General features: G+C 35.4%; 1 protein-coding gene across 1 annotated transcript in view; it reads left to right on the forward strand.

Moving 5' to 3' along the window:
• The window catches only part of LOC131070960 (cinnamoyl-CoA reductase 1), a 95,439-nt gene extending 84,487 nt beyond the window's left edge, over window positions 1-10,952 (forward strand). The window contains exon 6 of the mRNA XM_058006664.2: window positions 10,484-10,952. Within this exon, the coding sequence (XP_057862647.1) occupies window positions 10,484-10,789 (306 nt within the window). The 3' untranslated portion in view covers window positions 10,790-10,952. The remainder of the gene's footprint in view (window positions 1-10,483) is intronic.
• Window positions 10,953-26,488: the final 15,536 nt, after the last annotated feature.

Raw genomic sequence — 26,488 nt, forward strand, 5'->3', positions numbered from 1 at the left:
ATGTCATTTTCTGGCTCTAAGTGGTCTAATGTTAGAGACAATTAAAATGGTCTTCAGAGACAAATTTTTAATTGTAGAAGATTGGTTTCGTTCTAACAAAAACATTTCCTCCTAATTTGTGGCTTCCCTTTTGGACTTGGGTAAACCTAAGGGGTGAGTTTTGGAGTTAGTCAAGATACTGGTGAGAACCAACTTCTTAGGTGACTTAGAGATTTTTCTTGTAGCAGATCCATTGGGTGTTGGAATTCTCAGCCCTATGGATATTTCATGCTTCCTCGACCACGACAATCCAGTGGTATGACACCCCTTTGTGGGCAATTTCAAAGAGGTTACAATTCTGTAGCACTGTTGCTAAGCATCCAAGGGTTGTTCATTCTTGAAAAAGATTATAGACATTGAGTCGACTACAGGTACAGAGTGGATGATGGCTTTCATGAATAAGGTGGTTAAAGAGCAACAACTAGTGGCATCAAATGAGGACCAACCAACCAAGAATGATGAATGACCTCCTTCTGTTTGGTCTTATTTTCTTTGTTTTGTTTGGTTCTTAAGCTTGCAGTCATATGCATATAGGATATAGGTTTTTGTATTACATTTTCTCTGTTTATACTCAGTTGTGTGTCACTTATTTGCTCGTCATAGGAGCCTTTTTGGGTTTGATATTTACAGTTTGTAAATAACTTTGATCGTCATATATGCTCTATAGCTTGTTTTGGCTTTTTAGACTATGCATCCAGAATGTAATCATCTCTTCTTATCAATATAAAACTAAGCTTATGGATAAAAAGAAAAGGAATGAACTATCATTACGTGTATCATGTTAAAATTTCTCTCATGCTTGTCATTCAAGACTAATAACATGGATAAATAATTTATTATAAAATGGTTCTTTGTGCATCTTGATTCCTTATTTGAAAAAGATAAAAACTATATTTTCTTATCAGATATAATCTATCTCAAGTTAATTAATCTTTCTTAAAAGAGAAATATATTGTTTATTTATATTTTATCTTATTTCACACTTTGTAGAGCATGGTGTTAGGAATGATTGTTTGTATATTATTTAAGAGTGAGAACCGAGCATGATGTTAGGAATGATTGTTTGTATATTATTTAAGAGTGAGAACCAATCTCTCCTACCTTGATTTTTTATTTTTTTTGTAATTATATGGACACATGATGTTGGAGAGATGTGTTGTTCATGTCACATTATAATATATTATTATTTAGTTATAGTGCATCCTATGATGTATGCATACCACACTAGGATATGCAATATTGAGGATGTACTTATAGTTTTATGGAACATTGAATTTGTATTTAACATGGATGACATATTAGGTAAAATGCCTTTGATACTGGAGGTGTTGGTTTATTGAGAACATGGTCTATATACTTCCACTTGATAGTTTTGTGCAAGCTTGGTCTATAAAATCAAGCACATGGGTAATAATATGCATGCATAAGCAAGTGAGCATAAAAGATCCCCAACCAAGTTGATGAATAACTAAGTATCACATAGAAGAACCATTATATCTTGCTCCCAAAATTAGAACAGAACTTTGAAGCAAAACTACTAAAATAGAATTGAGTAGCTATACATACTCTTTACTTTTGAAAGTGTAGTGAAAAGAGAAACCACAACCTATACATCTCTTATCCAACCAATAATCCACAAAATAGTGTAAGCACATGCCCATTACTAGACCTCCTACTATCCACATATCCAACTAAATTTGCAATGCTCAAGTCCTTCTGTATATATTATCCTCCATAAGGTCTATCTCCATTAATAAGAAGCACATATGCATTCAAAAACACAAGAAGATAACTCCATTACAATCTAATTATACTTATACTTCCCCAATATTCCCATTGGTTGGGCATGTCTAGTATGGTGCTAACCATGGTAGACAAAAGTCTAAAAAAAATCATATAAAGGATATGACTCATGACATCTATCCCATATAATACTAAATAACACACACATTAATCTATATACATACAAACGTAATTACTATGAAATATAACATACTTGCTCCAAAGTATTCTACTCGCCTTGTCTCCTTGTATCACTTTTACCAATATAAATTAGCTCTCCCAAGGTCTTCACATCATAGAGAAAAATGGGATTAAAGATATCCAATCATCAAAAATCTTACTAAAGGTTAATAAATTGTTGTAATAGTAAATGATCAACATGTTCAAAAGCTAAAAAAAGTGGTTTGATAATCTTTATGCAAATCTTAATTCAATAGCTAATGAATCAAACCTCAAGAATAGAAATACATACGAAGAAGAGAAATCATACAAACCATACCATATGTCCTACTAGGACCAGTAAGTGCTCTAGCTATGTCAAGTAGATATCCTTCCAAATTATCATTTAGAAAAGTCATCACAACATCTAACTGTTCAACCCCAATGTTGGAAACAACAACAATACCAAGCTAAAAAGATGGAAGCTTATTGATTGAAGGAAGATCAACCTAATAACCACTTCCCTAACTAGGTAATATGCTCAAATCCATTAACCATCCTCTATACTTTGAGTAAAAAGAAAATCCTCAAGACTAGAATCTATAGTTCAAGGTTTATTCACATGTAAAGACATAGGAAAATGAAACCATGTCATGCACATCTCAAATTATTCCATAGAATTGACATATATAATGCAAGACTCATTCACTTGAGAAACACTACACACAATATATTGAATCTAAAATAACAAGTGGACAATACGTTTCATATCTTTTATAGAGTGGACCATTCAGAGTGGGGTGTGAGATTTCCCATCTTGAGATACTCCAAGTCGCACTTACTCTTTCTATGAATAATATGTTGATCAAGTCCATTCTTAACTCATGTCCAACTTTAGGTGAAGGCTCTTTGATATTTTTTGTTGAAACCTGGTGAAAATAATCACCATTTTAACACTCAACCTCCAAAAGCTAGAGATATATAGCCTGACTCTAGTTTGTCTTTAACTCTTTTCTACAAAACATATAAATATAGCATGATGATTTAAGGGCCAACAAATTTCAATCTATAACTCCATGACATCTAAATAGTGTACAACAAAAACCCACTACACATGAGATAGTTTTAATGCTTCAAAGATCCCATGAGAGACCCCCTTGATTGTATCATTGATATTATACTGTTGATATTGATATCCTACCTTGAGTTAGTTTTTCATCATGTGAGTGAGCCATATTGAGATGTGACCCATCCTTCCTAGATTGAGGAGTTTTCATGTCTACTTGTGTGTTACTTATATTTCTCTTATGTGTTTGTTGGGTGTTTGAGAGTGGTGTAGTCTCATGCAATGACTTAACCTATGTATGTATGTATGCTTTCAATAGTTAGTGTTGCATTTGTTAATAGGGAAAAAATGTCTTTTGTATGTGTAGGCTTTTGGTTCAAACCGTGTATATTTTAGTTAAAAAATATTTTAGAATTTACTCTTATTGATGAAGGATCATTGAGTATGTTCAAAAATATTGATAAAAAAAATATTCATAGTTTAAACCAAAAGCCTACACACATACTTCATGGACAATGAAAGACTCATACCATCTAATGTCTTTTGTGTTTTACCAAAGTTTTATCATTAGAAATTTTGGGCATTATAGGTGATGTTCTTTTATACTTTACTTAAACACATAATTCAAAAATTTTGGTGTGGGAGTTGACACATAATGATTAGTTGGAAAGGTGGCACCTTGGGCCCATTAAATTTAGAACTTCAAAGTTGAATTTACAAACACATAAATGAATCAAATCAAATACATGAACATAGATTTAAAATGGGTGAAATACACTAATAGTCAAAGGGTTGATAAACATCCAATAATGAATTGATTATGTTTATGATGATTAATTAATAATTTAATTAAAATAGGGTGCAAAACCTAACAAAAATTAATAATTTAATTGAAAAAGGATGTGAAATATGTCAAAATCGTACTTTTAACTAGAAATCCAATTGAACCTTTCAATTATTCAAAAATATGTAAAATTGAAGCCAATGATCGGACAAATTGGAAAAATTGTGCCTCTAAACTTCGGCAGTTTCGTGCTCATGTACTCGGAAGCAAATATGGAACTAAACTAGGCTAACGCCAATTCCCACGAGGAAGGCATTTCCAAAACCCTTCTTTTAGATTATATGCAAATATCCTTGGATTTTCAAGTCCCCACAGAGTGTTTTCTGTGATCTGGACGTGTTTCTGTGCCTGAAGGGTTTTACATTTTTGTTTTTTTGGACGTGTTTCTTGTTATGCTCTCGACGGCCCTATAGGGGTTTCCTGTTCTGCTCGCAATAATTTCGTGGCAATCTAGGGTTTGAGGTCCGCGCTTCCTATCTGTAGATCGCAACCAGGATTTGTGCTGGATCATACGGGTCTTTCTTTGATCGTGGAGATTTTTGTAAAAAAAATTCAAAAGAACATATGGTGTTTGGGAAGGCTCTGCAATGTTGACGTGACGGGGCCGAAGGTTTCGTTTTGAGGGGTCGACCCTTCGATTGTGGAGGAGGTGGCAATCCTTCTCTACACAGGTTTGCTTTTCTTTTTATTTGTTTTATTCTTTGAGCTTCATTTATTTCCCTTCTTGCTTGCCTCGTTGCTTGTCTATCCTTCTCTTGCAAGCGCGTGCAAAGATTAATGTGAATTCATGGAGAACAATTGCGGAGGAGAACCATCAATTCGTGACAAAACGGAGGCAGAAGATAATGTGAAAACCAAAGGCATGAAGAAATCCTTCAAGGAGGTCATTGCTCAACCGCTTCCCAGAACCATCAATTCGTGACAAAACGGAGGCAGAGGATAATGTGAAAACCAAAGGCATGAAGAAATCCTTCAAGGAGGTCATTGCTCAACTGCTTCCCAGTATCGCAAAAGGTGTTAGGTTTGTCTCTGTTGAACCCTTGGCAGTAGGTGATAATGGTGACTCCAGTGGGAAAGGTAAGGACCCTAGGTTTTTCTTGGGCTCCCTTTCTGTCATTCATAATGATTCAATGTGTACTGAGATTGCTCTTGAAAAGAGTAGATTAAAAGATGTTGCTATTTTTTTCATTGTTGTTGATGTTGATAAATGTTTGGCTCAAAAATTCCTTGATGATTGGTTTAGAAATGTGTGGAATATTAAACTAGGGTTTCATGTTTCCTTTTGTAGATTAATTCAAAAAGGATTATTTGTTATTTTTTTCAAAGAACTTAAGGCCCAATCTGAAGTTATTAATAAGCAATATTGGACTGTTGGTAGATGCACATTTTGTGCCCTAGAATGGTCTCATGAAGCCATTAATGAAGAAATATTGGCACTATCGTCGTGCCTTAGGTGGCTTCTAGTTAAAAATGTCCCTCTGCTGCTGTGGAGATTCATACCCCAACTGATTGAGCCAATTGGCAAAACCATTCGTATGGATAATTTGACCTCCCTTATACTGCATTTGGATGCTAGGGTTCTTGTTTCGATTAACCCTCGTTTAGATGTTCCTAAATTTCTCAAGGTTAAATTAGGGGATGCCATTGTCTCTTGCCTCATCAAAATTCTAGGAGTCAATGCTTGCTTCCTCTACAGAAAAGAGGGGCAAATTCAGAAGAATTGTCCCATTATCAATCGGAAAAAAGGTGTGAAGAAACCGCAAAAGGGTGCTCATGACTCCTCGTCTGCCTCCGAGAATCATTTTCCCTTATCGGCCTCTACGCCTCTCATTGATAAACTTGACTCCTTAAGTAAAAATGTTAAAAATTCTATGAGTGGAGCTAATAAAATGCTTCCCGAGTTTGATAAAAATGCACACTTTGGGAAATTCAATGAAGCTCTCCTGCCCCACTCTGCAATTGCAAAAGCCCTAGAACATATGGATAAAGATCAATAAGAGGGTTTTTAAATGGTTGGCAAAAACCCTAGAAAGAGGAGGAGGAAAAATTCCCAGCAGTTGGCACTCGAAAAAATTAGAACGGCTAACCCCAATAGCAATGAGCATAGTAAAGATAAAAAGTGTTGGGGCGAACAATTCTGCTTCTCCTATGGAAGATGATGCACAGGAGGTGTCCCCCGATAAGAGATTCTCAAATATGAATGCAAATTCTTCCCTTGGCAAATCTTTGGTTAATAATTTTGAAGGGAGAGACAGAAACAATAGTGAATCAGGTAAGGGAGGGAGCTCTAGTGGGGAACTCACCAAGCCTACTGCTCGTAGGGACTTTGCAGATATGGATGTATCTTATGAGATCTCTCCGTCTAGTGACCCTGGATTGGCTGAGGGAGCCCCCCCTCTTACAAAATTCACTATCGAGTCCTTCGTAGCCCTTCCCCCTAAGAAGTTTGTTGAGATTGCAGATAATTGTTTTATAGAGGTCATTGTTGTTGACCCTAATAGAGGTGACCCTAACCCTAGTGAGCCATCTGCAGATGGTTTTGATGTCATAGGCAATAGTGATAGTTTAAACACATACGGACCCTGTACTGGGGATGAGGTGGCCCCTAGTCAATCTGATCCCAACAAGGATTCAGACTGTCGGGAGGACTCCCAATATCATGAAGACTCTATCGAAGAAGGCGATGAGATGGTTGATAGTGAGAATACTGATCATAGACCCAGAAGAAAGAGAGGTAGACCATTAGGGTCCAAAAATAAAGGATCTTCCAATAGAAGGAAAGTAGAAGAGAAAAAAGATCTCCCCAAATGCTTCAACAGTTTTAAGAATGCCAAAGAGTTACAAAAAATCTCCTAGATATAATGAAGTGCATTTCATGGAACATTTGAGGTCTTGAGTCGCCAGATAGGAAGCAGATTGTTAGAAGGTTTCTTAACCAACATAGAGATTCATATTTTGTGATGCTACAAGAATTGAAGGCAACTAAATTTACTCTAGAGGTCAATCTTGATTTCATTTGGAGACACTCTATTAAGATTTGTTGAGATCATGATAAAGGGAGAGGGGGAGTTGGGCTACTCATCAACCCTAAGTGGAAAGATCATTTATTAGTCAAGGACACTCTCCATGTAATAGAGCGGTTTGGGCTACATTCAACTTGAATAATTATGTCAAAGGTGTTTGCTCAATTTATGCAGCCAATGATTATAGGATTGAACTATGGGACTGTATTGCCTCACTTCCTGACATTCCTTGGATTATTGGGGGAAACTTCAACATGATTGAAAACCATGAGGATAAGTCCAGAGGTGTTTCTATGGAGTGGAAAGGGGTTGAGAAACTGCATTGGGAAAGGATGAAGAATTGTAAGAAGCTCTTTGACCCCTTACTTGGTAATAAGCAATCTGTGAGAGGGATATGGTACACTTGGTGTAATTACTAGAAAGGAAAACACAAAATATATTGTAGGTTGGATAGATTTTATGCAGACAAAGATCATTTCTTCTTTACACCGGATGATCAGGTCAATGTTGTAACAGTCTGGTCAGTTTCCCTCTCTAATCATCACCTTGTTGTTTCTCTCATTAGGCTTGGAGACACACTGACCAATAAGGGGAAAGGTGGAGACAAAATCATTCTTAACACCCATCTCCTTAAGGATCAGGATGTGTCGGTTGCCATTAACATTATTAGGTTGCTCAATAAAAGAAATAAGAACATGTAATCTCATATCAACAGATGGAATCAAAATGTTAAGAGTTGGCAAAACTTGCTTCAGACTATTGGGCAAAAAAGAGCTAAAGATAGTAGATTTCAGGAAAGAGCACTTGTTGATGAGCTGCACCGGATTGAAGAGGATATTCAAAGCAACCCTAGTAACCTTGAGTTATCCAGCAGAGTTGCACAGGCGAGGGATGCCTTGAGGAGGCACCAATAGGTTAAGATTAGAGGTGCAATGATTAGGGCCTGAAGTCAGTGGATGCAATTTGGTGACAAAGGGTCTAAGTTCTTTTTCAATTTGCTTAGACAGAAGCAGAACAAATTAAAAAATGATAGACTATGGGTTGATAACAAGGAGGTAGTGGAGGTAGAAGATATTAAAGAGGCCTTTTCCCTATTCTACAAGGAGCTCTTCTCCTCTAAAGATTCTCCCAATTCACAAAGAGCTAGAGAAAGATGCAGAGAACTTATTCCCAACAGAATAACTAATGAAGACTCTCATTCCTTGAAACAAGCTATATTTGTGGAGGAAGTGAAAAATTCCATTAGAGCCCTTAATAATGACAAAGCATCGGGCCCAGATGGATTGTTTGTTGAGTTTTATAGGGCTAATGAGGAATGGATTATCCAAGATCTCCATGAGCTATATGTTGAGGCTCTTGAGAAGGGATCCCTAGGAGATATCATCAACAAAGGGATTATCAAGTTGTTACCCAAAGAGGGGATAAGACACTTATAAAAAAATGGAGACCTATTACGCTTCTCAATGTGTCATATAAGATCTTGGTCAAAGTTCTTGCTCTTAGACTAGAAAGTGTGTTGCCCAAGTTTATTTGTCCTACTCAAACATGTTTCATTAAGGGAAGATTCATTCTGAAAAACCTAATAACTAGTTGGGAAGCAATGGACTAGGCTAATGCTTCCGGGCAGAATGTTGCCATGTTCCTCTTAGATTTTGAGAAAGCTTATGATAGGGTCGAATGGGATTTTATATTGATGATGTTAGAAGCTTTCAGATTCCTTATAGAATTCTATCAATTTGTGAAGGTTCTTCTCAAAGATGCTCTTGCACAAGTTGAGGTTAATGGATCACTCACTTAGGTCATTAAAATTAGAAGGTCCATCAGGAAGGGATGCCCCCTTGCGCCGACCCTGTTTGTCATTTCCTCTGATGCATTGTACTACATATTGAGAGACTACACCATTTCCCCTAAAATCGGAGGTGTTGTGCTTCCTGATGGGTTGGATTTGGTTAATATTCAGTTTGTAGATGATACTGCATTATTTGTAGAACTCACCAAGCAAAACATGGAAGCCCTTGAAAAAAAAATCAAGTTCCTCGGTGAGATCTCAGGGGCCAAAATATCTCAAACTAAATCCACCTTGGTTGGGTGGAGAGAGGACCCTCCGGATTGGTTACAACAATTTGGGTTCCAGTGGTGGGGTCCTAACAAGATTGTCAGATACTTGGGGATACCCTTCTCTATCTCCCCTTCTCTAAAGGAAATGTGGATATGGGTTAGAGGTAAAATAGAAAAGAAATTAAATAAGTGGAACAATAGATATATATATCGCTTGTTGGCAAAGTGCAAGTTTGTCAAAAGATTCTATCTTCATACATTATTTACTATTCATCTGTCTGGATGTTTTGTAACTATTAGATCCTTGAAATCCAGAAAGTTATAAGGAAGTTCTTATGGTCTGATGGGAAAGGAAACAATAAGATACATTCAGTTAAATGGGATTGGTGTCCTATTGAGAAGAGAATGGGAGGGCTCAGACTAAAGGATCTGAGAATCCAAGGGATTCCACTTGCTGCAAAATGGATCTTCCAAGTGTTTGAAGGCAATGAACCATGGAAAATCTTGGTCAGAAGTAACATTATGAGGGTTGTACCTAAGGGGGCTACATCTTCGAAGTCTTTACCCTTTTGTGACCTGGTGGCTGGAGGTTTCCCAGTCTTAGTATAGGGTTCGTGTGTCCTTAAATCTATCTGGAGGGCCTGGGAAAGAATTAGACCATTCATCACCAATAGTAGGGCCAGCAACAATGATCACATTCATGGAGAGAGATCTATCTGGTGGAACCTTTTCCACTCCTCCAAACCTCTTACACTTACACAAGGTTGTTCTGCCAGAGCATGGGCTAACAAAGGTATTTGTTGCTTTAACGATATTATTTATAGTGATATGCTTATGAGTTGGGAAGCACTTAGTGCTAAGTATGATCTTTTGACTTCCCAGAAAAGAACTTACAATATGGTTAAAAATGCTTGTGTTGTTCTTAAGTTGCCTAAAAATTGTAATGTGGATAATAACATATTTACTGCTTATAAATGGAATAATGATATCCTTATTTCTAATGTTAAGTCTATCATTGTTTATAATACTATCTCTTATGACAAGTCTATTATAAATCATGCTATTTTTTTGTGGTATGCAAATTTATCTTTAAAGCAGTGGCAGAAAGTATTCACATGATTATGGAACAGTCCTATTGTTCCTATGAAAAAATGTTTTAAATGGCTGATGTTAATTAACAGGATTCCTTTTAGGAAAGATCAATCCAATATTAATATGTGCAATATATGTAGAGTGCTTGAATTTGTTAGACACATCTTCTTTGAGTGCATTATTGCTAAAGAAATTTGGTTGATGTTTAGTATTTCTATTCCTAACCAGGTTAATATTATGGAAGTTCTTAATGGTTGCATCCATGGTTTGAAAAAAGATACTAATCTATTTTGGCATATTCTTTCTACTGATATCTTATGGTACATTTGGAAAATTAGAAATGAAGATAAATTCCAAAGTAAAACGAGGGCTCTTACTGAGTCATTTCGTGGACTCACTCTTCATTACATTATTTTGCAGGTCTCTATAACTATGAGGATAGAGAAGAACATTTTTTTGTTGTTTCTCAAAGATGATCATGCTACTATGTTCATCTATCAGTTGGAGAATGGATTTGAATGGAGGCGGGTTGCAGGAGACGACACCTTTTTTGCCACTGCAATGGAGAATCTTGGTGTTGAGATTCGAAAAGCTAGAAACCCAACAATGGAACAGATCCAAATGTTGAGTCAGTTGCATGAGGGAAGGAAGACAATCTGGATGGAAGGCCCTTTGAAGTGGACAATTTGGATGGAACCTTGTCAGGATCATCTTCATGAGTGTTGAGATGTTGTTTGGTTCTTTTTGTTTGAACATGAACATTATCTATGAATACTCTTTTTGCTTGGACACATCATAGAATAGGCTATGTATAGGATTATGTTGTTTATAATGTGCATGCAAAACTATTAGTAGTCATTGATCAGATCCATGTAGGTTGGGATTGTTGGTTTTAAGGCATGACCTCACATTACTGTTGAAGCTATACTTTTTGTAAGTTTACTCTCTATATTTAATATGAAAAAAAGAATGTCAAAATCAAAGATAAAGTAGTTAAAACACTCACACAATATATCAACTAGCAATTGCACCTTGTTGTGCAATGGGTATGACGAAGAGGCATGGAAGGTCGATTAGGGAAAAAAATGGTCTATTCTTTGCATAAATTTGAGTAGTACATGAGGTCAATTGGTAGGCTATGATTTTTTTTGTGCAATAAAGGTCTCAATGGAGAAGTGATAGCTTCGAATTAACTATGCATCCACTTACAAGGATCTAAACTGAAACAACACCTCTGAATTGAGAAGATAGTCAAGTTTCATTACCAACAGGCTCATGTTATGTTTGAGAGAGAGAGAGAGAGAGAGAGAGAGAGAGAGAGAGATGAGTAAAGAGATAAAGATAGAGCTAGAGATATAGATAGAGCTAGAGATGGAGATGGAGAGAGATGAAGATATAAAGAGAGAGGGAAGAGGAATAGATAGAGATGGAAGACAAAAATAAATAGAGGGAGAGAGAGGGAGAGATAGAAAGATAAATGTAGAGATATGAAGTAATATATAGAGTTAGGGAGATATATAGTGATGGAGAGAGACATGATAACTAGATAGAGATAAAGGGATAGATGAAAGAAGTGTTATATATATATATGATAACTAGATAGAGTTAGGGAGATATATAGTGATGGAGAGAGACATGATAACTAGATAGAGATAAAGGGATAGATGAAAGAAGTGTTAGGGATATATATATATAGAGAGAGAGAGAGGGCATGAGTGAGAGAGAAATAAGGTGAAAAAGACAAGTAATGGAGAGAAAGGTTTAGACTTTAGAGAGAGAGGGGGGGGGAAGATAGAGAGATAGAATTGATAGAGATAGGGAGGGAGAAACAAGGAGTGCGTGTGTATGTGCATTACAAAGAGTAGATTCAAATAGATATAAAAAGAGGGAGTGATGTGGGAGAGAGGGGGAGATAATATAGAAAGAGGGAGAGAGAGGGATATATAGGGAAAGAAAGAGATAGAGATAGAGTTAGAAAGGAGTGTGAGTAGATATAAATTGTAAAATATAAAGGGGGTGAGAGAGAGTGAGAGAGGGAATAAGAGAGAAAGGGGGAGATACAAAGATAGAAATATAAAGATATAGGAAGTGATATATGGAGAGGTAGAGAGAGCGAGAGAGAGATGAGAGAGAGATGAGTTTATACAATCTAGAAATATAGACATAGAGATGGAGATAGAGAGGAAGAAATAGAGAGTGTGTTTGTGTGAGTGAGAGAGATATAGAGATAGAGATTGATGCTTTGCAAAAAGGGAAGGTTAGTCAATGATAAGAAAACACAAAGAAGAAGAAAAGCCAAGCTGTTAGTGTCAGAAATCATAAACAAAATACTTTCCTACACAAGCATATCAAAAGAGATACCAAAAGCATGACATAATATCTAACTAGGAAGGTAAATATGATGAGGCATCTCCAAATTCCTCCTAACATGCTCTTGGCTTCTTCTCCTTTGTTCCTCTCCTCTCCAAGTTCCAAAATAGTGTAGCTCTCAGTAGCTTTTTGCACTATGGATGCTTATGGAGGTTTGAGATTGAAGTATTTGCTCTAAATGTGAATAAAAAGCTAATACTATGCCATTGATACTAAAATGATTAATTTTAACCAAAATGACAAGATATTAGTTGATTATGCTAAAATTCTCTTTGAAAATGCCTATAGCTTAATTGCATACAAGTTTTCAGGATCTGGATTATGAAGAAATGGGCTCTATTTATAGGAAAAATGGAGCAATGGATGGTTGAGATTGAGCAATCTCAACAAGGGTCAGGATTGCATGATTTCAAATCCATGTGAGGGCTTTCAAACCAATCTCAGGATGACAATTGTCAATGTGAGATAGGTTGAGAGGAGAGGGAATAAGCATTAAATGCTTGACATGACCTTGGGAGTTAAGGTCAAGGTTAGTTAAATGAATAAACTCTTTATTCAAAGAATAAAGCTTTTATCCAATGGATAAACTCTTATGCAAAGGCAAAAGGGATAAACATGGTCAAAGCAATAAATGCTTGAGGAGACACATGAGTGCAAGTTGAAATAACCATAAATGGTTATGTAAGAGCCATTAATGGTCATGTAAGAGCCATTAGTGGTTTTGGAAGACTTTGGAGGTTAAATTGTTGAACACACAAAGCATTAAATGTTTTTCAAACACTTTGGAGTCTTTGAGAAGTGACTTAAAGTTGCTTAGGAATGTGACAATAATTAGGGGATGGATTAGGCTAATTAGGAAGGGGTTAGAAGAATCTAGAAGGGGGTTTAGGAATGCAAGTGGATTTGGTGGGTGAGGGAAAATAGGATTTTAATTAAAATAAAATTAGTTTATTTCAATAAATGTGTGCAAGTTGCATTTGTAGGAAAATGCAAGTGGGGGGGATAAATGATATAAATAAATATTTTATTTTATTTATTTAAAAGAGGAAAAGGGGGATTTAATTAAATAAATAGATTTTATTCATTTAATTGATTGTGAATTTGGTTTAATGAATTAATTAAAATAAATTGAATAATTTATTTAATTAATAGGAGAATGTTTGAAGATGAATTAATTAAATGTTAATTTAATTAACTGATGGCTAGTGGATTTTTAATAAATACAAAATATTCATTTAATTAAAATGGACAGATTTGTGTGACTAGAGATAAAGAGGGAAACATAGGGAATGTGTGTGTGAGTGAAAGATATATGGAGATAAATATAAAGAGGAAGAATGATTTATAAATAGATAGAGAAGGGGAGAGAGGGAGAGAAGCGTTATAGAAGTAAAAATATATAAAAAGTAGGAGGGAGAGGGAGAGATGGGGAGATAGATATAGTGGGAAGGTGAAAGGAGAGATATATAGGGAGAGGTAAGGAGATATAGATAGGGGAGAGAGATGGAGATAAAGATAATAATCAAATGACATGCTACCCTTAGTACAACTCCCCAAGGACACACACTATCATTAAATTAATTTGCATGAAATGAGTAATCAAAAAATAGTTGCTCTCTTTATTGCTCTTCGACTCTACACGTTTAATTTAGGTTTTAAGTTAAAATTTATTTTATTATGCAAATTAAAATAAAATTCAAATATAATTATTCCACAATTAATAAAATTATAATAAGACAAAAAATATAAACTAAATTAATTCTAATATCTTTTAATAATTATTTCTAATTCTATAAGAAGACATAAATTATTAAAATAAAATATTAACTTAATAAAAATAAATCCTTTAAAGAAGAAGAAGTAATACATTACAAAACAAGATAGAATATCTAATAAAAGAAGGTAACATTAAAAGATATTCTTATAAAATAAAAATTTAATAAAAGAAAGATTTTTTTTATATTCACTATCGTGGAATCTGGAGGTGTCCTCGCCGAAGCGAGACTAATCCCCCAGTGTGTACGACCCGCTCACAAGGTAGCAACACGCATAGAGTTAACACAGTCGGGGACTCGAACTCAAGACCATGGGGAGCATACCCACGCCTTAAGTTGCGATCCACGACCGGGCAAGCTAGGGCTGAAGCCCTAAAAGAAAGATTTTCATTAAAAATATGATTATTTTACAATAATTAAAATTTTGATAGGATAAATAATTATAAATTAAACTAATTTTAATAATTACGCAAAAAGGCATATTACAGTCACAATGGATGTAAAAAAATTGTAAATAAAAACAAAAGTCATTTAATTTGATTGCTTGGCCATAGTAAATTTGTCAATTAAAAAAATATATTGAATTTTCTTTACTATTATTAGATTTTATAATTTTTAAATACAAAGTTTTTTTGTTTTCAAAGAAAAAAGGCATTTCCTTTATTATTATGAAATTTAATAAGTTTAAAATATAAAACTTTTTTGTTTTCCAAGCAAAAAAGACTTTTCTAATTTTTTTATTATTATTAGCTAGGTACTTATATTAAAAAAGCATAAGAATTATATGGGTAAATATATCCTTCCCCAAAATGCATTTTTCTCAAATATTAAAATAAAAATTGTCATGATAAGGATATCCTTCCTAAAAATCAACTTAATTAAAGTAAGTTTCTAAATTCATATTTAAAAACCAATTATTCCTTCTTTAAAAAAAATTAAATTAATATTTTTAATAATAATACTATAAAATGATATATTAATATTATAAATTATAATATTATATTATTTAAATAAAATGGTAGAAATTTAAATTATTATATTAATTTATATTATTAATTTTACACCCAGACGTAACTACACAATAGCACCACACTTTCTTATTTGCATCGTAGAAATCAAAATAGAATAAATAAATAAATAATTGATAGTTTCCAAGTTTCTATTTAACTTTGCATGTTCTCATCATTACAAAATTTGTGTCTTTTAAAACACAGCTTGAGGGTTTAATGCCTTAGGAAGAACACAAGGTGGTCATTGTTCTATGAAGTTTTGTTTTAAAAAATTGGAATCAATTGGTAAAGTGGGGTTCTAAGCACAATTTAACAACATAAGAAGAATATCATTTGTTTATTTGTTTATTATTTTCTTTTATTTTTGTCCATTCGGTGGGGAGGTAACATCTGAGAGGCCCTATAGAGCTATGACTTTCACCAATGTATGCATACAAATAGTGCTATTGTCTTTTTTTATTGTAATTGCAGGTTACAAGTTTGATGGAAATGAGTTGGATTCACCTTTTGATAAGTGATAGGAATATTGAGAAGACAGTTTCTATCTTTAGATCTTTTATTATCTTTCAAAATTACATTTTTGAAGAGTACTGCAATTTCATGTGACGATATTTGATAAAAGAAGGTAATCTAAAGATGTTTTAATTTAATTGTATTAAACACCACTGATCCCTCTATATTGTATATAGTCATATGTATGTATTATAATATATGTTGCTGATGAAGGTTCACGAGGAAAGAGGTAAATTTTGTTTGATTTTTAATTTGTCTTATACATATTATCCTTTGAATTAAGTTTGCATGGACAACTTTTATTGATTGAATTATACAATCACAATATTTAATCAAGTCTTTGTCTATGTATAGTTGCAAAAAAATCACCTTCTTAGACAAAACTCTAACTTTGAATTAAGTATTGTTATACTCATGAGTATGGAAATATTGAGAAACTTGGATGGAAATTTTGATTCTGTAGATGTAATTGGTAATAATTTTGATTTTGTAGATATAGCTGATGATAATGTTGATTTTGTAAATATAATTGATAATGATCACTTTCATCTTCAATTGACAAATATATCAGCATATAGACAACAATGAATGAAAAAGTAAAACATAAAAAACATACAATTTTTTTTGGCAAATTTATGCTAAAATGTCGATTCAATAGAATATTAATGCTTCTATTAAAATTTTCATTGATTCTTTCAAAAAAAAAATTGAAATTGTTTCTATTGGAAAGCTATTATCCTCATAGCAATGCTAAAAAATAATTAAGGGTTTTCCATTCTCAATTCTATGACATTTCTAAAATTTAATTACTTAAATGAAATTAAGATTATGTCAAAAGTATTTTTTCATATTTATAAATATCAATATATATTTTTTGTTGATCAATAAGGGGCACTTTTTAAGGTGATGAACACTACTGTTGTTTAAATGCATGAGCACACTAGCCCAATAAAAGCCTGGGATTTGAACCCTGAGGCGGTTTCACCAAACAAGTGTTTTAACCCCTCATTATAGGGTCACCCCATAAATATGAATATATTATCAAAATTATTATTTTTAAAATATTTATTCATTTCCTTTACATTCAATTCTCAATTCCAAGGTATTTCTTTAATTTATTTTTTTATATAAGTTAAAATTATATCATTTGCAAGTAGAGCAACCTTGGTTAGATCAGTCTTGTCAGCTATGCCCATTTACCAGCTCTCCTGTCAACATTTATCTTCTTCTAAACTTGCAGAGCTCAACAAGCATCTCAGGACTTTCTTTTGGCAAGGTGCTAATGACAATCATAAAATATCACTCATATCCTAGGACAAGATATGCAAACATAAAGAAGGAGGAATTGGCATTAAAAACCTCTATGATCAGGGCAAAGCCTTGGGTGCCAAGTTGGTCTGGAGGATGTTTAGAACCCCCCACCTCAAATGGGCTCGCTTGCTGCACCACAAATACCTTAATGGAGGGAATCCTATCCAAATCTTATGAGAAACCAACCCTCCCAGAGGGTCCTGCCTATGGAATTTTATGTTAGATTGCAGGAGGATTATCTCAGACAGACTTACTTGGAACTTGGGTTCTGGGGATAAAGCTCTTTTCTGGTCGGATTCATGGGGTGGATATAAGGCTATTGATACTATCCATGGCTTTGGTGCTATTCATATCCTTCTTGAATCTCATAGAGGACCCCTGTTAAACAACTATATCTCCCCTTCTGAGGATGGGGCTGGTTGGCAGTGGATCGAGAAGGAAGATGAGGATATCCCGGTAAGGGATAAACAAAAACTTATGGCAATTCTTAAATCAAGGAACATTGCCTTAGGTCAGAATGAGGACAAGCTCGTCTGGGATGGCTCCCTAAGAGGAGAATACAACTCCAAGGATGGGTACTCTCTCATCTCCAAATCATTTTTAAGATCTATGACTGAGCTCCCCTTGAAACTTTGTTGGGATAAATATTGTCTGCCTAAGGTAGGTATCTTCTCCTAGCTTGCGGTTCAGAACAAGCTCCTAACTGCAGACAAATTTAGAAGAATGGGGTATGAGGGCCCTAGTAGATGTCCTCTTTGCGAGGCATACGAGGAAGACACCAATCATATCCTCCTTAACTGCCCCTTTGCTCACAAATGTTGGATCTGGTTCACCAACAAAGTTGAATGGTCTGCGGCCTTCCCCCACACCATCTTTGGAATGCTCAAGGCATGGCCTCTCCTCAGGCGTGGTTGTCTCTTTGAAGGTTTATGGACAACTCTTACTTCTTCCATTATGTGGGAACTATGGAAGGAGAGAAATAGACATCTCTTTAAGAATGAAAAACTAGAGGTTCCCGGAATCATTAACAAGATAGAGTCAGCTATCACTAAGCTCATGAACAACTGACTGTCATTAGGCACTTTGAAGAATGCTTCTATCACTTATTGGGATGAAAAGATGATAAAATGTTGGGAAGGCTTATCCTTTCCTCCCTTTGTAGGACATGGTCCTATTGCTAGTCTTTGATCAAGGGATGCATGCAGATGGCAGCCCCCAGATGATGGTTGGGTGAAGCTAAACTTTGATGGGGCATCTCATGGTAACCCTGGGCAAGCAGGGATAGGATGTGTTGTTCATAATTGGGAAGGCAAGGAACTAGCAACCCTTGCCTCTCCGGTTGGCATCAACACCAACAATTGGGCAAAACTTATGGCCCTAGTGGAGGGTCTGCATTTATGTAGGAAACTAGGAGTTTAGAATTTGGAAATTGAAGGAGATTCGGCTATAATTGTCAATGCTCTAAGGAAAGGTAGTATGCCTAATTGGAGACTAAATACTTTGCTATCAAAAGCTCTTGACTTATGCAGAGATTTTGATAGGTTCACAGTCAATCATATTTATAGGGAGGGCAATAAAAGAGCGGATGAATTGGCCAACTTGGGAGCTGATGTCATCAATCTCCTATCTGTGCTACCTTAAGGCAACCCCCTCCTCTATTTTTCGTGTCCTAGGTGGTCGTTAGCATGTTTCTCCTTTCATCCCCTTATGTTTCTCTTTCCCAAACTCTGTTTTAACCCCCTTATTTATTCATCTTCCCACCCCCTGTATTTACATATAGATACTCAGACAAACATTCAGTTTAAATATGCCCATATATTTGTTCTCCCATACTTTAACTCAGGTAGTTAGGCTCAATCCATGGTCGGATATAATCATTAAAACACAAATCTCAATCATAGATTTTATTCCTCTCCTTCATACCCATTTAGTCTTCCAACCTTTAGCCCAAGGAGAGGCCCCTCGTCTAATATTTTTGTATATACTTATTTGGGAACTTTCATTATCTGACCCTCACCTTGATTCAGTCATCCATCCTCATTTTTGTATATATACATGTATATGTATATATCTATATACATATATACATGTATATACATGTATACGTGTACATGTATATACATGTATGTACATGTATATACATGTACACGTGTACATGTATATACATGTATATACATGTACACGTGTACATGTATATACATGTACACGTGTACATGTATATACATGTACACGTGTACATGTATATACATGTATATGTATATATACATATATACATGTATATCTATATACATATCTATATACATGTATATACATTTATATATACATGTATATACATGTATATATACATGTATGTGTATGTGTGTGTGTGTGTGTGTGTGTGTGTGTGTATTTTTACATATATATACATATATGCAGGTTTTATATCACATTCTTGCGGCCCAAGACCCTTTCATGAATTATTTGGGACAGATAAGCACTCTCAACGCATGTATCCTTCTTTCATCAAAATACTGTATTTGGTCACTATGGTTGTTTCCTCACCGATACCTATCTGATATCCATTGGGTTTTTATGTCGAAGAAACCATGGGCTTCGGTGACCTCCTTTAATTTTTCCACCGAAACACCTCTTCCATCGAAATAATCATGCCTTGTCAGTGAATGGATCTATTGTCTCACCAAAGCCATTTTTTATTCTCCCTTATCATCTTCCACCGATAAAGTTGCATCGGTGAAACCATGCGTATCGGAGGCATGCCTTTTAGCCTCCTCGAAACCTATTTCCTCATCGATATCTTTTATCGATGTAGCCTCCTTTTTCTGATCGACATTTTTCTTTCGATGAGAACATTCCTTTCAGTGAGTCCTTTTTATGTAACACCGATGGTATTATCTCCTCGTAGACCTTTTCCCGTCGATGAAAACCATCTCTGCTTTCCTCGATATCTTTTGTCGATGGAATTTATGTCTTCGATGAGTCTTTTCTGAAGTTCATCGACTCTTCCTTTCTTCGATGGCCCTTCTATATCGATGAGACATCGTTGGATCTCATCGATATTATTTGAACCCGAATATCTTAAATAGGATGCTATTACACCTGCTTGATGACTTGTGGGCTTCCATGGTATTAATGAAAATGACAATTTCTTTTAACAATAGGGGGCTTTTATAATTTAACTCCATAGATAATCCTTCTTTCATTGAAATACTGTATTCGGTCACTATGGTTGTTTCCTCACCGATACCTATCTGATATCCATTGGGTTTTTATGTCGAAGAAACTGCGGGCTTCGGTTACCTCCTTTTTTTTTTCCACTGAAACACTTCTTCCATCGAAATCATCATGCCCTATCCATGATTGGATCTATTGTCTTGCCGAAGCCTTTCTTTATCCTCCCTTATCATCTTCCACCGCTATAGTCGCATCGGTGAAACCATGCGTATCGGAGGCATGCCTTTTAGCCTCCTCAAAACCTATTTCCTCATTGATATCTTTTATCGATGTAGCCTCCTTTTGTTTGATCGACATTATTTCTTTCAATCAAAACATTCTTTTCGGTGAGTCCTTTTTATGTTACACCGATGGTATTATCTCCTCTTAGACCTTTTCCTGTCGATGAAAACCATCTCCGCTTTCCTTGATATCTTTTGTCGATGGAATTTCTCTCTTCGATGAGTCTTTTCCAGAAGTTCATCAGCACTTCCTTTCTTTGATGGCCCTTCTATATTGATGAAGACATCGTTGGGTCTCATCGATATTATTTGAACCCGGATATCTTAATAGGATGCTATTACACCCGCTTGATGACTTGTGGGCTACCATGGTATTAATGAAAATGATGATTTCTTTTAACAACAGGGGGCTTTTATAATTTAACTCCATAGATAATCCTTCTTTCATCGAAATACTCTATTCGGTCACTATGGTTGTTTCCTTACCGATATCTATCTGATATCCATTGGGTTTTTATGTCGAAGAAACTGCGGGCTTCGGTGACCTCCTTTATTTTTTCCACCGAAACACTTCTTCCATCGAAATCATCATGCCTTGTAGGTGAATGGATCTATTGTCTCACCGAAGCCTTTCTTTATCCTCCCTTATCATCTTCCACTGATAAAGTTGCATCGACGAAACAATGCATATCGGAGGCATGCCTTTTAGCTTCCTCGAAACCTATTTCCTCATCGATATCTTTTATCGATGTAGCTTCCTTTTGTCTAATCAACATTATTCTTTCGATGAGAACATTCCTTTCGATGAGGTCTTTTTATGTTACATCGATGGTATTATCTCCTCGAATACTTTTTCTCGTTGATGAAAACCATCTCCACTTTCCTCGATATCTTTTGTCGATGGAATTACTGTCTTCGATGAGTCTTTTCTGAAGTTCATCGCCGCTCTGCTAGGATAAGCTTTAAGACTAGAAGGAGGCAATACCTTACATTAATGAGCATAGGTATATAAACGTGCTAGCATATCTCGCTCCCGGATATATGTGATCATGGATATATAGGTATTATTATTTATGTAGATATTGCCTTCTTTTAGGACAAACACTTACCTAGCTATCCTCATCTCTATTTTACCTTTTCGGTCCCCTATATTCTTGATTTTTTGTCTCTTGTTTTGTTCAAGAAGCTTTCAAGCTTTAATGTCTCTAGGTTGCTTTAACTTAGCTTCATAATCTTGTTAAGCTGTGTATATTCTTTAAGATGGTAGCTCCTCGCGATCTCTTTGCAGGAATACTTATGGAATTTGCCTTGTTAATATTTATTGAGTTTATGCTCTCCGATGGGTTATCACTCTCGCATAATGTTTCTGGAGATTTTTTGAGACTAATATTTAAGTTTTGTATCCTAACAAGGTGACCATCCAGGCAGGTATGATATATTGTATAAGTTGACCTGTTCAGTTTTCCTTTTCCTAACTTTCTGGTGTGAGATTTTCTCAAGATTTTGTGTAGCATATGGAGCAGAGCATGCTTAACCTCGTGTTTCATGAATAGCAAGAACTGTCGCCCACAAATGGCAGCATCACCCCAAGAAATGGGCAATCTGCTGCTCAACTTTACACAGAGGATTTCTACATACAATCTTCATTATTTTGGACAAGTTCCCTTTGTGATCTTGTATCTCCATTTTGTATCGCATTCTTAATTTATTTTTTTATCCTTGAGGGATCTAGGCTAGACCGGAGGTTTTCTTCCCTCTATTCTTTCCCACCGGTGCCCATACCGAATGGAGGTGTAAATGTAATTCTATCTATTTTTAAAATTAATAAAATTCTTTGGCCTCGGCCTTTTATCGATCAAAAAAAAATTTATATCAAAATTATCTTTTTATATTTTCTTAAAGTTTTGGGGCAAGACCAGAGGTTTTCTTTACTCGGCTCTTTCCTGTCGGTGCCCACATGGGGCTGTAAAAAAAAAATTGTCAATATTAATAAAATATATCAGCCAAGGCCTATTACCTATCAAAAAAAAAAAATCTTTTTATATTTATAAAGATGAAGATAGTAATAAAATTATTATTTTGAAAAAATCTATGAGAGATTCCTTTCTAAATTTCTATATAAAAGTAACGAATAAGAATAAAAATGTTTTTATATTTTCAATTCTATAATTTTTCTAAGATTTAATTGCTTAAATAAATTAAAATTATGTTAAAGTATCTTTTCATATTTTTAAATATCAATATCATAAAAAAAAATTGTTATTTTCTAAAAATATCTATTCGTTGTCTTTACATTGATTTCTCAATTCCATAATATCTATAAATTTAATTAATTAATATTATAAATAAAATTAAACCTTAAACCTAAACCAAATTGACCTCTACCACTAACACTAAAATAAAACAAGCCTTAACCATAAACTAAATTGAATTTCATGAATAAATAAATAAAAAATTTAATAAGAATAAAGATGTTTCTATACTTTCAATTCCATGATATTTCTAAATTTAAGTAACAAAATACATTAAGGTTACATCAAAAGATTTTTATTTGTATTAAATATAAGGTAAGAAACATTACAAAAAATATATCAGCATGCAGTAACTGGCTAGACTATCAAGATTACCCTTTCATGTCCAATAGGGCAAACACTTCAACTTTACAGAATATTATAAAGTATTACAAAAGTTATCATAATTGTAACTGAATGTGTAGACTAAGCATTGTATCGCATGACATTACAAGAATATATAGGACATAACATAGACTGACATAATAAACCAAAAAAGTGGTAGAAGATCACAAAAAAGAATAATTAGTTGCTGACAACACGGATTAGTTGTCTATCCACGAGGTCCAGCCCTACGGACCCCCTATCCAAATAGTGGTTCTGGCGTCCTGTAAGATGATTGGGGCTTGTTGTGGCTTAGCTTGGGGTTGTTGTTGTGTCCCTTTCCTGCCTTCATTGATCTCCTTGACAGTGGTTTCCAGCGCAGAAACAAATGGGGATCTTTCCTTCGTGACTTTGGACCATGTGTATCCATGTGATAGCTCGGATATGTAAATTTGGACCGAGCCTTCATCAATGAGCCTCTCAAACTTCTCTTCTGAGATTTTTATCACTAGTGTGACCTGCATGGCAACATTGTGATAAATGAGTCTCCTAAGAGACTCAGTAAGTACCCTATCCCTACTCTAAAACTTAGCCTCATTATAAAATTTCCAAATAATCCATAGTATTTCATAAGATAAGACAGACCAGAAGTGATTAACATCTTTCTTCATACCTTTGATAAAACCATTAACAATATCCATATGAGTGAAAGATTTATTAAAATAAATGTCGAACATGTTCCAGATTTCTCTAGCAAAGAGACAATTGAAAAAGATATGCATAGTATTTTCAAGGACCCTGCAAAAAGTACACACAAGGTCATCATTATGTAAGTACTTAATAGGCAATCTTTGTAAAATAAATAACCATTTAAAGTACTTCTTCTTAGAAGGGATGATAGAGTGTCGGTGAAAAGAAAAGGGTTTCTGCTAGTCCTCATTAGAATACTGTGAATTCCAAGTAGAGTTGAGATATGAAACAACATCATTATTAGAGAGCAGAGAACTATAAATCAATTTAGCATTAATCTTAAGCAAGGGGGGTCCCTTCATCCATGTGTAAGAGCGGAATCTATCATCCCTCAATACACGTGGCCTGGATAGATCCACTCTGCCACAAGCAACCTTAAGCATGAGATAGGTCCTCCAGTTGGAGGGGGGGATAAGAAATTTTTGTTGGAGAACATCCCAAGAAATTAGAGCACCATTACAAATAACATCATTAAAATTTTTAATACCCTTAAGATACCAGCTCTTTGTCGGGCAACCTTGGATGAGAGCCAAGGGTCTATTATTATGCATAAGATTCCACCAAATAGATTTATCCCCAGCAATAGTGTTGCCTTTGTCCACAATCCCATTGTTAGCAATCAGATGTCTAGTGTAGTCCCAGACTTTCCATATAGTTTCAAAAATAGAGGACCTAGCTGGGGAGACATGGAACTTGTCGGCAATCAGGTCAACAAAGGGGAGCTGCTTCCAACCCTTAGCTTTCTTAGGTATAACAAGACTAATATTGTTTCTGACAAGGATTTTCCAAGGCTCATCACCATCTAGAGCTTGAAATATCCATTTGGCCGCTAGTGAGATACCTTGGAGTTTCAGATCTTTCTGGCCTAAACCACCCATTTTCTTCTCTAAGAAACACCAACTTCACTTAACTGAATGTCATTTCTTATTCCCTATGCCATCAAACTAGAGAAAGTTCTTGATACTTTTTTGAATTTCGTTAATCTGGTAATTACAAAACATCCACACTAAAGAGTAGTACAAAGTGTAGGAGGAAAGGATTTTTTGACATACTTGAAGCCTTCCAGCAAGGGAGAGGTAGATATTACTCCATTTATTAAATTTACCATCCAATTTCTTCTTGATCCGCAACCACATCTCTCTCAAACATGGATTAACAACAAATGGGACCCCCAAGTATTTGACTTTCTTTGATGGGCCACCTCATTGGAAATATTTTTTGCATAACCAATGGGGAGGGGAGTAATCCCACCCCAACAATATAGATTTGGGGGAAGAGATTTTAGCCCCAAAGGCATCACAAAAGATCTTTAATGTACACATCAGAGAGGTGAAATTCTCCTCCTCTAGTTGAAGAAAGAAGGTAGTGTCATCCGCAAATTGTACATTCACCAAGTCCATATTATTGGGAAGGGTGATACCCCTCACCTTGTGATATAGGAGCTTCCCTGGTTCTTGGCAATCTTGCATCAACCAAAAAACGTTTCTTTTCAGTTTGTTTTCTATTTAGAAATTTCAACATTTCTTTTTGCATTTTCTTGCATTTGCTCACCAGATCTTGCAGAGCTGGATTTTGCTTGTGGACATGATCATCTTCCTTTTCCCAAAACCGTTGAATGTTTGGATATTTTTCTAGCAGGTTATCACTTCCGAAATCCAAGATAGTTTTCTAGCTTACAACATTGGAGCCGCGTGGACCTATTTTTTGCTATTGGTGAATCTTGCAGAGCCCTAGTTCATTGTTTTCGATGTTCCTTGGCATGTGGCTGACCTTCCCCCCTGATACGCACTTCATCCTTTGGATATTTCAGAGGAATCTCTTTGGTGGAGGTCAACTTGGTGGTTTTCACATTTGATCTTGTTCTTCGGCATTTGATCCCTCTTGGGCAGACCCGGATACCTCTTGACCATATAAATCAATGTAATTTAGCATCACAATTCATCAAATAGAACATAGAAGACATATCTTAAGAATTAGAGGTCCAGAGTTGTCTGATTTTGTAATTAAGCATGTATGTAGCAGGCCAGTGAGCTGAATCTTGTATCCCAGATGTTATTGGTTATCTGTAATCAATTTTCATGATCTAATTTATTCAGTTTTGCATTGCCTCCATCATATCCTCTTGTTTTTGTTGTGCTTACTCTTGCTTCCCAGTCCAAATTGATCTCTTTGAGGTCCCTCCTAACCGGTGACTACACCAAGTGGTATCAGAGCAAAATTTTGTTCCAGAGATTGCGTTGTCCTAAAATTTTGTTGTGGGGTGGCGGACTGTGGATCCAACCTGTAGCTGCAGAGGACTGGCGTGAAGATGGCACAAAGAGGAAATAGGAATGGTGGAGTGCATGGGAATGCAGACCCTATTGTGATGGAAATATTTAGAGGAATTGCAGCCCGACTAGAAGTTGTCGAGATAACCCAGAGAAGAGGTCGACATATTGAAGATGTGAGCAAAGATGAAGAAGAAGAAGCGTTGGCATAACAAGTAGCAAATCCATCGATGATCGATCTCTATGAAGAGAGATTCTTGAGGGTTTTGAGTAGGGATAACACTAAACCACATTTTATTCCACCAGAGTATGATGAAAAATTGGATTCAGATGAATTAATGGATTGGATCTCGGAGATGGAG

This window comes from Cryptomeria japonica, chromosome 4, assembly GCF_030272615.1.
Source record: "Cryptomeria japonica chromosome 4, Sugi_1.0, whole genome shotgun sequence".
Classification (NCBI taxonomy): Eukaryota; Viridiplantae; Streptophyta; class Pinopsida; order Cupressales; family Cupressaceae; genus Cryptomeria; species Cryptomeria japonica.